Raw genomic sequence first — 13637 nt, 5'->3', positions numbered from 1 at the left:
ATATAGTATCCATTATACTGCGACATTTACAGTGGTACTATGTAGACTTTTTTTAAACTGTATTTTTCAGAATACATTCCGTCCCTTCACCAAAGCAATAGTAATGTAGAGAGTGAAGTTGTGAAGAGACTTATGGATATTTGTAACGCTTGAATGACAAGGAGTGCACCACAATGTGCCAGCTCTCTCCATGGTATAATGTTCCCTCCACAGAACCCTGTCATGTTGAAGGTTTCAGAGTGGCAGCAAATTGGTCGCCCCCTCTTTAAGTCCTTGTATTCAGGACAGGGTCATTTAAAGCTGCTGCCTGTCAAGCTCTCTGATCTAGACGGCTTCAAAGCGTTAAAAAGGGGCGACCACAAACTGCACAGGTGAAGATCGCCTCCGGCTCAGAGAGGGAAAGGCTACAGAGACATGAAGAGAAACACAAATTGGAGTACAGGCAGTGACAGTGACGATGACGACTGCAGACGGACGTTTGTGCGGTAAATTCCTGGTTAAAGCATGTTAGCAGGTTTTGGCCGTGGCACACGAGTTCAGCAAATCTCTGTGAATAATGTTGCAGTTCTGTCATTATGCTGCAAATGACTGCAACTTTAATCCGATTTTGACTGTTTCGCCAAGTCGCCCACTCTTTGTCGACATTTCCTGTTTACCCTTCACAGTAATGGTCTCACAGAGAGGTTGCTCAATGACACAATCGAAATGACGGCATCGTATTTTGGAGCAAGGAAGACAATTTTCTAGACGCTATAATAACTCTGACAGCAACACCAAAGAGAACAGTTGCACGCCAGACATTAAAATCCTCCATCTCCAGCCCCCTGCTGTGTGACTCCTTGAAGTTTCCCTAAAACCTTTCATTTAACTCCACCGCCTTTGTTGGGCGGGGACTATAGCGGATCACCAGAAAAGCCCCATCATTTCCAGCCTCCTTTTATATCTCTGATCTTTTCCTTTTCCCATTTATTACTCATTGTCCACTCGGCGCAGACAATGCTGCCTCCTTGGCTCCGGAGCTGCGCCGCCGGGGAGAAATGCAGAACAATCAAATCGGCAGACAAATAATAGCCTCCGGGATAATTATATTGTGACAGCCGGCTGTGCTGCGGGGGAACATCTTCATTCATCTGCAACAAGAAATAGATCAATATATGCAGATGCAGTATTATCTGCTCCATTGCCATGTCTAAATGATTAGGAACAAGAGGATCACATGATTGATGCCTGCGCCTCGTGGCTCGTGCTGTCCACATTAATATTCAAATTCGGGAGAAAGTCAAGCAACCCAACTGTATACACTGTCGCTGCCCGAGAACTCACCGACGCTCATTTGAGAGGCAGCAAGAAAATGAGCAGAGAGGAGCAGAGAGAAGACGGAACATATCCCCAAACAAAACACAGATAATGACTTGATCTGACAGTGGCAGTGCAGCAGTATCTTCCTTTCCCAGTTCATCTTGGTTGAACTTATGTGATCTGAATGGTATGTTTCGAACCCAAACTTTATATCTCTGCGACCTTTTCCACTTCCACAAACGTCTCAATAACCAGTTGCTTTCTGATACCTGACCAAGAAATCAAGCGCTTGTCAGAGTAAAGAAGTAAACCTGAGATTACACTTTAATTCCTCTGCCTGAGATGTTTTGGCTCGCTTTGATCTGATCTGACTTTTTCAACTTTGGGGAAATTTCCAGTGAATATTGATCATAGGACCAGGAACAAATAATTACATTTTAGTGGTACTTGTGGTCATTGTTTTCTGGCCTACACGACACCGTCAAGCCAGACTGACCTTCCTTTCGTCCATTGTTGACGCAGAGGTCAGTTTTGATCAATACATTTTGCTTTCAATTGAAGTTAATGTTCAGATGTTCAAGAAGGCTGGCTTGATTTGTTGCTATTATTATTATTATTATTACTATCATTATTATTGTTAATATTATTATTAGTTATTTATTTATTGTTATATAGGTGGCCAACACAGCCATGAGCTTAACTCACTGTGTCGGAAATGTGCGCTTGAATAACTATTAAATGACAATAACTTAACTTAGTAACTTAGTAAAATCCTAATCCCAGTCGTACCCCAACCCTTCTGTTTATAATGAGTTCAACAGTCCGTCTACGGCATCGATAAGACTTGTGAAACCGTTATTAAAGACGGACGCAAAATGCAGGTGTTTGCTGCATGAATTCCCAATAGGCGCTAAGAGACGCACTAGAAGTGACACGCGCTCTGCGAATCATATAATTCCCTGAAGCATTGACATGATGGCAGTGCTGGTCGTTCAGGCGCCAAACCGTCAGATGTTTTCTGTGCCGTCATTTCGAGAGTGTGGAGTGACCCAGCGAGATGGTGCTGTTGAGCACATAGACACAATAGATCTAGTGGATGTTACATAAATAGCAGGCTTGTGTCAAACCTGATGTAATGCGACTTTCCTTGGATAGACTGGAGAAGGTGCAAAGCCTCTGCCCCCTAGTGTGGCAGGGTGCCTTGGTGCTAGCGCCACGGCACTCTGATGGTATTTGCTGCCCTGAATTTCTGGAAAATAACTTCAAACACGAAAGGAAAAAGCAGCCAAATTCCCAGTCTGCAGAGACTTTCTTTTTAATGTACAGAAGGTTGCAACAGACAAATGAAGTGTATAAGTAACTGTAACATTTTTGCTTAGGAGACAGATAATTACACAGTGATACAGCGTGTCGTCTGAAAGGTCATGTGCAGGTTATTAGGTAGATGAGATAAATTATTTACATAATTAGATAACGGAACTTAAGGCGTTATGCAAATGTCCATTGCATTCTCTCGGGAGACCTCCCTTGGGATTCTGAGATTTATTTCACTCAGCTCCGGGAAAATGAATGAAACGATTACCAAGTATTTTTCATTCAATAAAAGACACTGTATGTAAACGGTTATTGACCCCGCTCCAGAGGTCGATGCTAAGCTTTGCCCATCAGCAGGGTGAATTCCCACAATGAGAGTGCGAGGTTTGAAGGATAAAGTTGGAAGGGAAATAAAGCTTTTGCTACAAGCTCTGGGCAGAAACCGGGACTGCTCACAGCGGCGGCAGCATGAACTCAGCAATATGCAAATGGAGCACTTATGGATAAATACCTAGCAAAATGGAAGCATGCTACCATAAAGTGTTTTAAAACGGTGTTGAAATTAATTCATTCGATCTGGCAGAGTCAATGCAAATTGATACAACGAACGTAGACACATCAGTAAGGAATATCTAAAAGGTATGCAGTGAGGGAGCTAAAACAAGCTCTTAAAAATACCATTGGAAAAGCGCCCCGAAAATGAACTGAACAAAAAACACACTGCACTGTGGGCAGGAAGCAGATTCTCTGGGAAATAAATACAGCCATGTCAATATAGGGGATGTAAAGATATGTGACTGGCTCTTTATTAACTGTTATTACTAGACTGGAGCAAAGGTGGCACACTTACAACGAGACAAAAGCTCAAACATGTGCTTTATATCTTCATTAATGTGCAAGAAAACCCGAGGGTATCAAGTCTTGTTGCTGGATGTGAGGGGCAGTGACCTAGCGCTTTCTTCGAGTACCACACAAAGCCTCTGCGAACTATGGGAAGCAGGGGACAATGAACTATCATAGGACAATATCTAGTTAGTGTGTGACTAGATCAGTTGTCGCCAAATGAAAAAAAAAAGGGGAGTATTGCGGGTCGTACACATCTTACGCTACACTACTTTTGCAATGCAATTACAAAGTCACAGTCTATCTATAGTTTAAGAACGCCATATGGATATTTAATAAATACTTGGATACATTTGAGTTTCTGACTTGTACTAAGGAGTCACTCGTCCACAGCAAACACAGGTAAGTAACGTTCAGGCCTGGGTTTCAATGTCAACGCTAAGGTAAACTCTACAGTGGCTTCATCGGCAGAGAGAAGATCAGCCGAAGCATGCAATGGGTAGAACAGTCAACAGCCATGTTGTCGAGATGTTGTTGGACGATGAGTTGTGTAAGAGCGACATACTCGAAAAACATGACTGGTAAGCTCAACGCCGCAACAACGTAGTATTATAGCAGTACATCACAATATATATTGTATTATTAACTCCTGTATGACCATATGTATCATACTGTCAGATTGCTGACAATACAAAGCCAAAGCAGTGTATCTATTCTGTATCACTGAAATTCAAGAAAAAAAAAAAGTATGTTCCACATCATAGGATAGGACAAGATAAGTTGTGCCTTTTTTAAGATAACATCCCTGTTAAAAAATATATTAAAACAAACAAACAAAAAAACTATATGGCTATAAAATCTCTTACCTTTCCGACATAAAGCGGCTCTGTCCCGGTGTACTCCTCCACCACAAAGAACTGGTTCCATACCCATCCTCTTTTAACTCGTTCAACTGAAGAATGTCCTTGATCGTCTTTGGTTTCTCCAGAGACTGTATCTCTCGTCCTTGTGGCTTGGTAGGAGTGAAAACTAAAGCAGCTCAGAAGACTTGCAGCCACCATCGCCCACTGCCCTACGGTCCGAATGAGGGCCATTTTTAGGTTTTAAATTAACCAAAAAGAAAGGAACCCAACCCGGGGTCTACATGTACAAAAACAGCTGCATGCAGACGAGAACGTTTTTGAAGTTGTAGCCTGATAAACTACTGAGTTTTCTTTTGTTTTTGTTCGTTAGATTTAATCCATTGGATCAAAGACGATTTTAAAGTCTGATGAAGGCAGGGCAGCTCATGGAGCATATTGGATTCTGACTAAAAAACAGCAGATGACTTTCTATTGAAAGTGGGTCAGTCATTCTCATTCTTTGATAGTATATGCTCCACTTTAATCGAGTGTCTGATCTGCCTCTATCTCACTCCATGACCTTTTGTGGAGAGATGGAATTCATAAAATATCTCCCGAGCTTGAATTTTGAAAATAACCAAAAACAGTATTTCAGTGAATTTAGAGATGGAAGGTTTCCATCCACCTTTGACTACGTGAAAAGGATGAACACATCATTCCAGTCATATCAAATCCAGCGGCAAGCTACGCGTTCTTTTCTCTGCTTTAATGCAACCGCATCCAGTGGTAGCCAATTATTAAATTGAACTTTTCTCTAAGCAAACTTCTCAGTCGGCCAGGTCATGAATGATACTGCTTTCCGAAAGTGAATCCTTCAAGTGTAAAAAGCCAAAGCAATTTTACTGTTGCTGAGTTCATTTGATCTTCTATGGCTTTTCCATCCAGAGCAAGCTGCTGGAAAGTTTCCTCTCCTACTGTCCTCCAGTTCCCGGTCAGTGATCCAGAAAAGACAAATCTGTGAAACAGAAAAAAAAACAGAATATATGGTGAGATTAGATTACATTAGATAGCCTTTGTCATTCCCACAATTGGTTGCTGGTAATGTAGGCAACATTATTCCAGTGAAGGAATGTGGGTTCCAACTTTAAACACAACACTCATGGACAGCAATACGGATGATTCTTCACAGTTGGATAACTGATCGGTCCATTACACCAACAATATTAAGACCGAGGGAGGATACAACTACTGAGTAGAAAAGTAACTGTCCATAAGAGCATGCCTTTGAAGTGTCACATTATCAACCTGGAGTTCAGAATATCATCATTGAATTTCAATACAAGACCACTGCCCTAGAAGTAAAGCCACCACAGACCTGAGCAACTGTCACAATGGTAAATCCATGCTGATCGGCAATTCTGATTCTTAACTTAACAGATGCCCAGCGGTTTCATTCTTAACTCCATCTCTGTCATTGAATGGACTCTATATTCTATATATTCCTTCTTTATCATGAGAAACAAACCCGACTGTATTCAACATATTTTACAGCGGAAGTGATGCTCTAAAGACATGAATGAAAACCTTAATAACTGTGTTGAAAACAGGAGATCATCACACCAGGAATCTGCATTTGTTCCTGGTGAAGAACCAGCCCAAACCCCAGCCAGCTGATTAACTGCATGAGGAAGCACTAATTGGATCAAAAGTATTAATCACTTAATGCAATCCAATGAGGCAACAAGCGCCTAATGCTGCTGACAAACACCCAGGAGCGGTACGAGGTAGAGCGGCAGGGCAGACCAGACAGAGCAGCCAAAACACAGTCGACAAATCGGACTAATAGATTCACAGTGACAGACATCGGAGAAGAAAGAAAAAGATATGTTGAAATGGAGCAAGTGCAGAAAATATCAAGGGAAGAATGATCCTGGTGAGACACTGGCTGTGATAAACGGGGTTCTATGACACATTGCAAAGGGCAAAACAGAAAAAAAAAAAAAAGGAATGAAAAAAGAAACAAAGAAACAATAACATTTAGTATGTCTTGACCTTAAGACCCCCATGTGGAGAAGATTGCAACACCATCTGAGGGAGCACCTGAGGCGAAGCAGGTGGTTTAACCAATTGTATTTCCGCTGCCCAGAAAAGGACTTCCAATCTCACTTGCCTGGCTGCTAGTACGCTCACAGCTTCCGGAAATAATTCCTCCTCAGATTGTTGGTCAAGGCAATGTCCGTGGTATTGGAGACGGACTGCTGTCGGGGTGTCTAATCTCCCGAGTAAACAGTTTGGGGGCAGCCAATAAAAGCTTCAACTGATCTGCTGAATATTTTCACACCAGGACTGGACACACGCAAGAGTTCATCTGATCAAGGTACTAAATAAACATTTGCAAGGAAATTTCAATGTCGCAGGCTTTCAAAATCCCACATTCGCTTTCTCACCACTTTTATAATATCGTGAGATCAGGCTGCCAGATGAACAAAACATTATGACTCACTTTGCCCTGTGGAGCTCTTTGACTTGACAGTAGAAAATTTAAAAAAAATAAGCGAGCAAAACGAATTTAAAAAGGAAACATGAATATTAAACGTAGTACAGTCCTCAAGAAAGTCAACCTGGTTTCACAAAGAAGTCGCACTGAAGGAGCACGGCCCATACAATGTTAACGTTAGCAGACCAACCAAACTATACAGTACATCTAGTGCACTAACCTCACCGATGTGTCACGCTATAAAGAATAATATTACCTTCTCCTGCAACTATTTCTTGTTATGGAGTTAAAAACAACCTTTTATCAGCCGACTTTCTTTCTTCAATGAAAATTCCAAACAAAAAGAAGAGAACTGAAAGGTTGCTTGTTTGTCAGAAGAATGGTCTGTGGTTTGGATGGGAAACTAGACCATTGTCAAAAAGCAATATGCCTACGAGCGACCTAAGAGGTTAAATAGGTATTGACTCAAAACTGAATGTGACACTAAATTAAAAGCACCTGAAACTCGATCACTTACACTACGTGGTGACATCATGTCCTCCAGAGGTTACAGTTTGTCAAGGTTATTCATAGAATCAATCTGGAACCTTCCAAAATAATGTACAGGAGTTTGATGAAAGATGGAAATATATGTCTCGCAGTGGAGAAGAATTTGTTATATTTATTTTAAGACTTTGTATTAGAAGAATCCCAGCAAAATGTAAGAAGACTAGCACTTCATTGTCTTGGTTTATTCATTACTTTAAATAATTTTTAGCCCCTCAGTACAAATTCACATAGTGTGAGTTATTGTCAACACATATCAGAATCAGAATCATAATTAATCCCAATATTTCCACTCCTAATGGATGAGATACATATTACCGGTCATTAGGGTTGGGCGATATGGACAAAAAAAGTTATCACGATAAATGTAGTAATAATAACGAATAATAACGATAATTACACGATAATTCCATGTGTTGTACACACTACCGTCTCTCTTTACACTGTTTCATGATGAAAATGATTAGTTTGTCTCCAGCATCATTATTTGTTTATGTCTAAATATAATAGTTAACCAAGTGTACAGATGAGAAATTCAATGTTTCATGTCTCTCGTAGAACCTGGTCGTTTCATTTAGGGCTTGAATTGAGCCGTCTGTCTGCTGTATCTCAATAAATGATCATTTAGTCAAATTCTATTCTATCCTTTCTCTTGTGTGATGAAAAACAGTTTCACAATTCTCTCTCCTAAAAAGTTTTTCTTTGCCTTGTTTAATATTTCACAAATACTTTGAACGTTTTAGAATTTGTTGATGGTCCCTAACAGATGCTGGGTCGTAGCATTAGTGCCGCCTGCGTGAGTGTGTCCACGATCAGTGAACCCTCATGGGGGATGCGGAAGAGGACACCACCGCCAATACCGGAGCGGAATTCCGTCCAATATCCAACTATTTTCAGCACGTTGTTTCACCGAGGCGCCAGCGCAGCCGAGGATCTGCATGTGTTGATGTGAACCAAGGCAGACGACCGTGTCAGAGAACCTATGAGGACCACTCCATCTAATAAAATAAACACAGATCCAGAGACTCAGAGTCGACCAGTGTCATTATCAAAGGTTCCCTGTATTAAAATTAAGTAAAAAAACTATGATAGTGAACCAAAGTCCACCACACGCTCCACAACTGTCACACGCCGGTGTTGGCAGTCAAACGCCGCAGAGTCGTTTATCGTGAGAAGCAGAATTGTCATCGTGGAGAATGTGTTTGGTGGTATATCATGTACAATAAGTTACGATAGTCACCTTCATGCATCTGCATCTACACCTCAGCCTTTTTTATGTTAAGAATTGCCTCAGTATGCATCAATGTGCAACAGAGGTGGCTGACTTCCGGACATTGGATAATTGTTAAAATTATATGTCCTAAGGAGTGAGAATGTTTGCCATAGTTTTGAGGATCACTTTCTTGTGAGGACATTTTGTGTTGAGAGGACATGTTGGCCTGTCTTCACAAGGTTTAGAGGATTAAAGTATGATAGGGCGCAAGTTTGGTTCAGACTGCTGGGTAAGGTTAGCCATTTGTTTTGGACGGTTAAGTTAAGGGTGAGAGGCTGGGGAAAGCATCATGGCAATGAAAGGTCCTCACAAAAATAGCACAACAAGCATGTGTGTTGGTTAGTGGATGTACTTCAGGGTGTCCGCTACATGTACAATAAATGATCATGGTGCACTGCCACAGCTAAATTGAGATCTACCACAAATTATTTCTGTGTCAAAACGAAATGGAAACATCAACATGGACAACGTGGACATGGTTATTGTGGTTTCGGCATGTTTACAGGAAAAAAAAAAACATGTAAGTTGCGGATCCAACACAACAGACTGCAACAGTAACTCAAAGACAGTTGTGCCAGTCTCCTTTTAAAGCAGTAAACAGGGAAAGCTACTTTGTACACACAAACAGGGGTCGCAGCAAATCTGCCCCTGGTGGAAGAACCACGTGTATTCTTTGTGACTCAAAGGCAAGGAGGTACAAAGTTAACTTTTCTATCTAAATCTGCACACAGCAAGTGGCATGGATATTGCAATTAAGAACAAAAAAAAAAAAACATCGTGAACAAACAGCATGGTGATTATATGAATAATAAACAAAAATAAATAAATACATATGTTTGTACTCCCAAGGGGAGTTCCTTACTTCTGTCTCAGTACTTGGATAATTGCATTAATTGTGTACACATCTTTTCATAATAAGGCCTAGAAGTAAGAAACTAATGAGAAAGAGAGGAAGCCAGAAGCTTCTGCTTTGTGGCTCCTGTTACATTTCACGAAAGGGAAGTGAGACTTTCTCTCTTGCCGCTCAATTACCGCACGTTCCATCTTCGCCGTAAAAGTCAAAACCTATAGTTTATGGCACAACAAAGCCATACGTTTTGCTCTCTGCTTGACGTTGTTATATACATTCCTCTCCCTCCCTTTTACTCATTCTCCAATTCAAAGCTATTGGCAAGCATTGTGCAGCCAGTCGTGACCTATTAGAGCGCTGGATTGATTCTCAAGCGTCGCTCCAGCCTCTCATCAGTGGCCATGCCCTCAGCAGGCCCTTTGACAGCTGGCAGCGGACAGATGACAGCCAGGCAAGACTGATCACTGTGAACTGATAGGCGTGGAGCCAATGGCCAGAAGACAACACTCGCTCCTTGACACGCATTCTCTCATGTGGACACTTGTGCCCAAACATTCTCAAGCATCCAAGCACATAATGTGCTGAGGCAAGTCCAATGAATGGTTGATGGACGCGCTCAAACACATTAGATTTGCTGTTGTTGAGTTCAGTAAAATATTGAAAAGGTGCTGCTTCATCTCACTTCAAAGAGTGGTGTCAATCATTAAAGCGGCTCTGGCCATAGGACAAGCTCCTGACCACACACTTCTTCATCATCAGCTCTTTGTGCAGGTGTTTACCTGTCACTTTGGATCCATATTCCAGATTGTTCATAACCATTTTGTCCATAACCTTGTGGACACTCACAACACACTTTCACTCTTAAGGTGTGACATATCGACTGTCATCTAGTAGACATTGAACCATGGAGTCACATAGTAATGTGTAATGGTTGCAGAGGAATCTAATGTTTACCCTCCCACAGCATTGCACAACGTTCAAAGCGAGTGGTTGGGGTTCAAATGTGCTAGGGTTTGATGCTCTTAAGCTCTCATTGTTACTCGATTAGAGGTGTTGCTTGTGTTATATGGTGACTTATGTAGCCATGCGTTTCATTCACTGCGCCACTTTGAATAGGTCAACAGGGCAATGGTCAATTGTTATAAGCAATAATAGTGAATATGAACTTATAAAGTGTGGGACCACGAATACCAATTTGATCTGTGCAATGCTAAATGTGTTTCTCAACATGTGTTTATGTGCTTTGAATCGAAGATTGGTTGCCCCAGCTGCATTGACGATCAGTTGCTTTTGCCTCTCTCGCTCATGCAGACACAGTTTTCTCATAACACAGATGCTGCAGTCGAGGAAACAATGACTCTTTATTCTTCTGGCCATTTAGGTAGAAAGTGTGTGGATGAGGTGCATCGCGTGAGTTTGTTTTGGTGCCTGTAAGATCATTGTGACGTTTCTTGTGTGAAAGGTTTGGTTTGAAGTGCTAAATAAATTGTCTGTCTTGATAGTTCTTCTTCCTTCTCCTTCGGCTTCTCCCTCCAGGGGTGGCCACAGTGGATCATCCTCCTGCATCTCCCCCTGTCCTCAGCTTCCTCTTCTCTCAAACCTACAAACCTCATGTCCTCCTTCCTTCACCACCTCCATAAATCTCCTCTTTGGCCTTCCTCTCCACCTTCTGCCTGACAGTTCCAACCTCAATATCTTCCGACCAATGTACTGGCTCTCTCTCCTCTGTATATGTCCAGACCATCTCCATCTCTCTGACTTTGTCTCCTAAACACCATGTCCCTCTGATCTACTGCTTCTGATCCTGTCCATCCTGCTCACTCCCAGAGAGAACCTCAGCATCTTCATCTCTGCTACCTCCAGCTCTGCCTTCTGTCTTTTCCTCAGTCTGTGTTGATATTTATATCGTGGGAATGAGCTGGCGGAGCTTGGTGGAGGTCTACGTGCTCAGTTCTTTTGTAGTATTTTTTAGTCATTTTTATCATTTATTTTGTTACAGAAGAGGGCGTATGATAGATCATGAAAAAAACTAAAATAGTGTCTTACTTCCACCCATAAAAAGCAAGTTGCAATTTTAAAAAGTTACATGGAATAATAAATGTCAAAAAAATATTTTGTTTTCAATAACCTTACATTCATACATTGAAGGCACTGAACATGCTTTGGGAAAAAAACTGCTGTTATACTTGTTGTACTCATTATACTGTACAGTAAGGGTCTCTCTGTTGTTGAGCCACTAGTGTAGAGCAACAAATTTGAGGCATTTGAAAATCGCATATCTCCTCAAAGCAAAACTGCTTATGTTCCACTCCAGTGGCACTGTTCTAATTAGCCTTGGATTCTCTGTGTTCTACAACATACGGAGAGCTACTACTGTTTGCACAACACACAGAGCTTGAGTCCACACAAACCCCTTTTAAACAACATTTGCTGGATCTGGATCCCACATTAATTAGCACGCACACTCACTTTAGTCCATCCACCGATTAATATAACAGAAATAGGATGCTAAACAAACACTCACTGTAACGTGCAGAATAAAGTTGCTCAAAATAGCTTACATTTGAGTCACTCTCAGTAAACCAAGTGCAACATGATAGCACATTAAAATACTTGTAATATCTAGATTTAAAATGTCTCTTGCAGCTCAGAAACTTTTAGAATGATTTGCCCTCACATAAAAAACAAATACATTGAAGCAGGAAATCAACTGCAAATTCATATGCGCCATACAGAATCTATGAAAATCAGGTGTAAGCGTCCGATTAGAATTCAAAGCCAACATTCACCTGCGGCACCTCAACCACTCAGTCAAACATTTGTTCTTCCTCACGTTCCATATTTCATCTTCCTGCTCCCCCCTTTTCAAAATTCCTCACACTCCACTGCTTCTGTCTCTGTGTCGAACTCTCTGTTTAAACAAATACTAAAACCTATTGCTTGACTGGCTTTGGCTCCCCTCTCTTCATCGCATTGTTTTCTCGGCTTTGAACCGCCACCGTTTCCGTTCTCGCCCTGCCTTCATACCTTTTAATCCCATCCCACATCCTTCTCATTCATCTCTACTTTGCACTTCACTGTCACTTTTATTTGTTTTTCTATTACCTTTTCTGCCCTTTAGTCTGTTTAACAGTCGCAACAGTTCTCCCTCAGCAGGGTTATCTGCCTGGTCTGTTTTTCACGCATATTTTTATCTCCGACTGTGCAACCCCTAATCTTCTTACTTCCATTGTGTACTTCTTGAGCCCAATTCAGACTTCTTACCAAAAAACACCAGCTATTTAATGGTTGTTTACATGATACAGCTTTGAAGACCTTCATAAATGTATCTCACACCTTTTAGTCAAGTGCACTTTGAGGAGAAAAGACTAGGTTAACAACGTGCAAGTTTGTACGAACGGCGCCTTCTTTCAGTGCTCTGTGCTAAATGTGTTTAGCACGTTTCCACAAAGCTTATAGATACGGACCAAACGGAGCAGTACCACCAGAACCCATGGGGGCAGTGTTGCTGTTACTGCCCGATGCATAGCTCTTATGAGATATGAAGAAGACATAACAATGGCGGAAATTCTCCTTCCTCCAGTGGCGATATACATATAACGGCCTCATCGATCCTCTTTTGCGCAAGAGGTACATTATCAATTCTTCTTCCAAAGTTGCCATCTTGGTTTTTGGAGTTGTCTGTTTATACTGTTGTCATGAACTTTTGACTCTTTGACTCTGGGCTTCTCCCCCTGGTGGACATATTGGTGAACAGCAATACGCACATAACGCATGGACTCGTGTGATCCATGACGATAACGCGGTTTGAATTTGATGGTACCATTTCGTATGTAAATGGGCCATAAATGGGCCTTGAAGGAGATCAGATGGAGTCAGTGGACCAAGGAACAGTTTACGTTCTTGAATGCATTAAAGGCTGACGAGGAGAGGAGAGGTGTGACCAGGTTGGAGCTCAAGCGACGTAATGGTGGAGGAGTCTAACTAGCTGTAGCAACCTAAGATGGGAAAAAAAAAAGATCTTGAAGCAACCAAGAATGGCAAGTGCGTGATCATCCTATATGTTAGCATCATCCTACTTAGCTCCACTAGGTTACAGCCAATGCCATTGTTTTCTTAAGATTTATAAAATCTTCAAGTGTGTAACCCACTTGAGTCTCTGCCTTTGTGCAA

General features: G+C 41.5%; 1 protein-coding gene across 5 annotated transcripts in view; it reads right to left on the bottom strand.

Moving 5' to 3' along the window:
• LOC128761224 (cadherin-22-like) overlaps positions 1-13637 on the bottom strand; it is a 190420-nt gene that overhangs the window by 84761 nt on the left and 92022 nt on the right. For all 5 annotated transcript variants that reach the window (XM_053869302.1, XM_053869306.1, XM_053869305.1 and 2 more), the window contains exon 3: positions 4323-5313. In XM_053869302.1, coding sequence (XP_053725277.1) covers positions 4323-4550 — 228 coding nt within the window. In that variant the 5' untranslated portion in view covers positions 4551-5313. The remainder of the gene's footprint in view (positions 1-4322; positions 5314-13637) is intronic.

Source organism: Synchiropus splendidus, chromosome 6, assembly GCF_027744825.2.
Source record: "Synchiropus splendidus isolate RoL2022-P1 chromosome 6, RoL_Sspl_1.0, whole genome shotgun sequence".
Taxonomy (NCBI): Eukaryota; Metazoa; Chordata; class Actinopteri; order Syngnathiformes; family Callionymidae; genus Synchiropus; species Synchiropus splendidus.
This window is presented reverse-complemented; position numbering and strand designations above follow the sequence as displayed.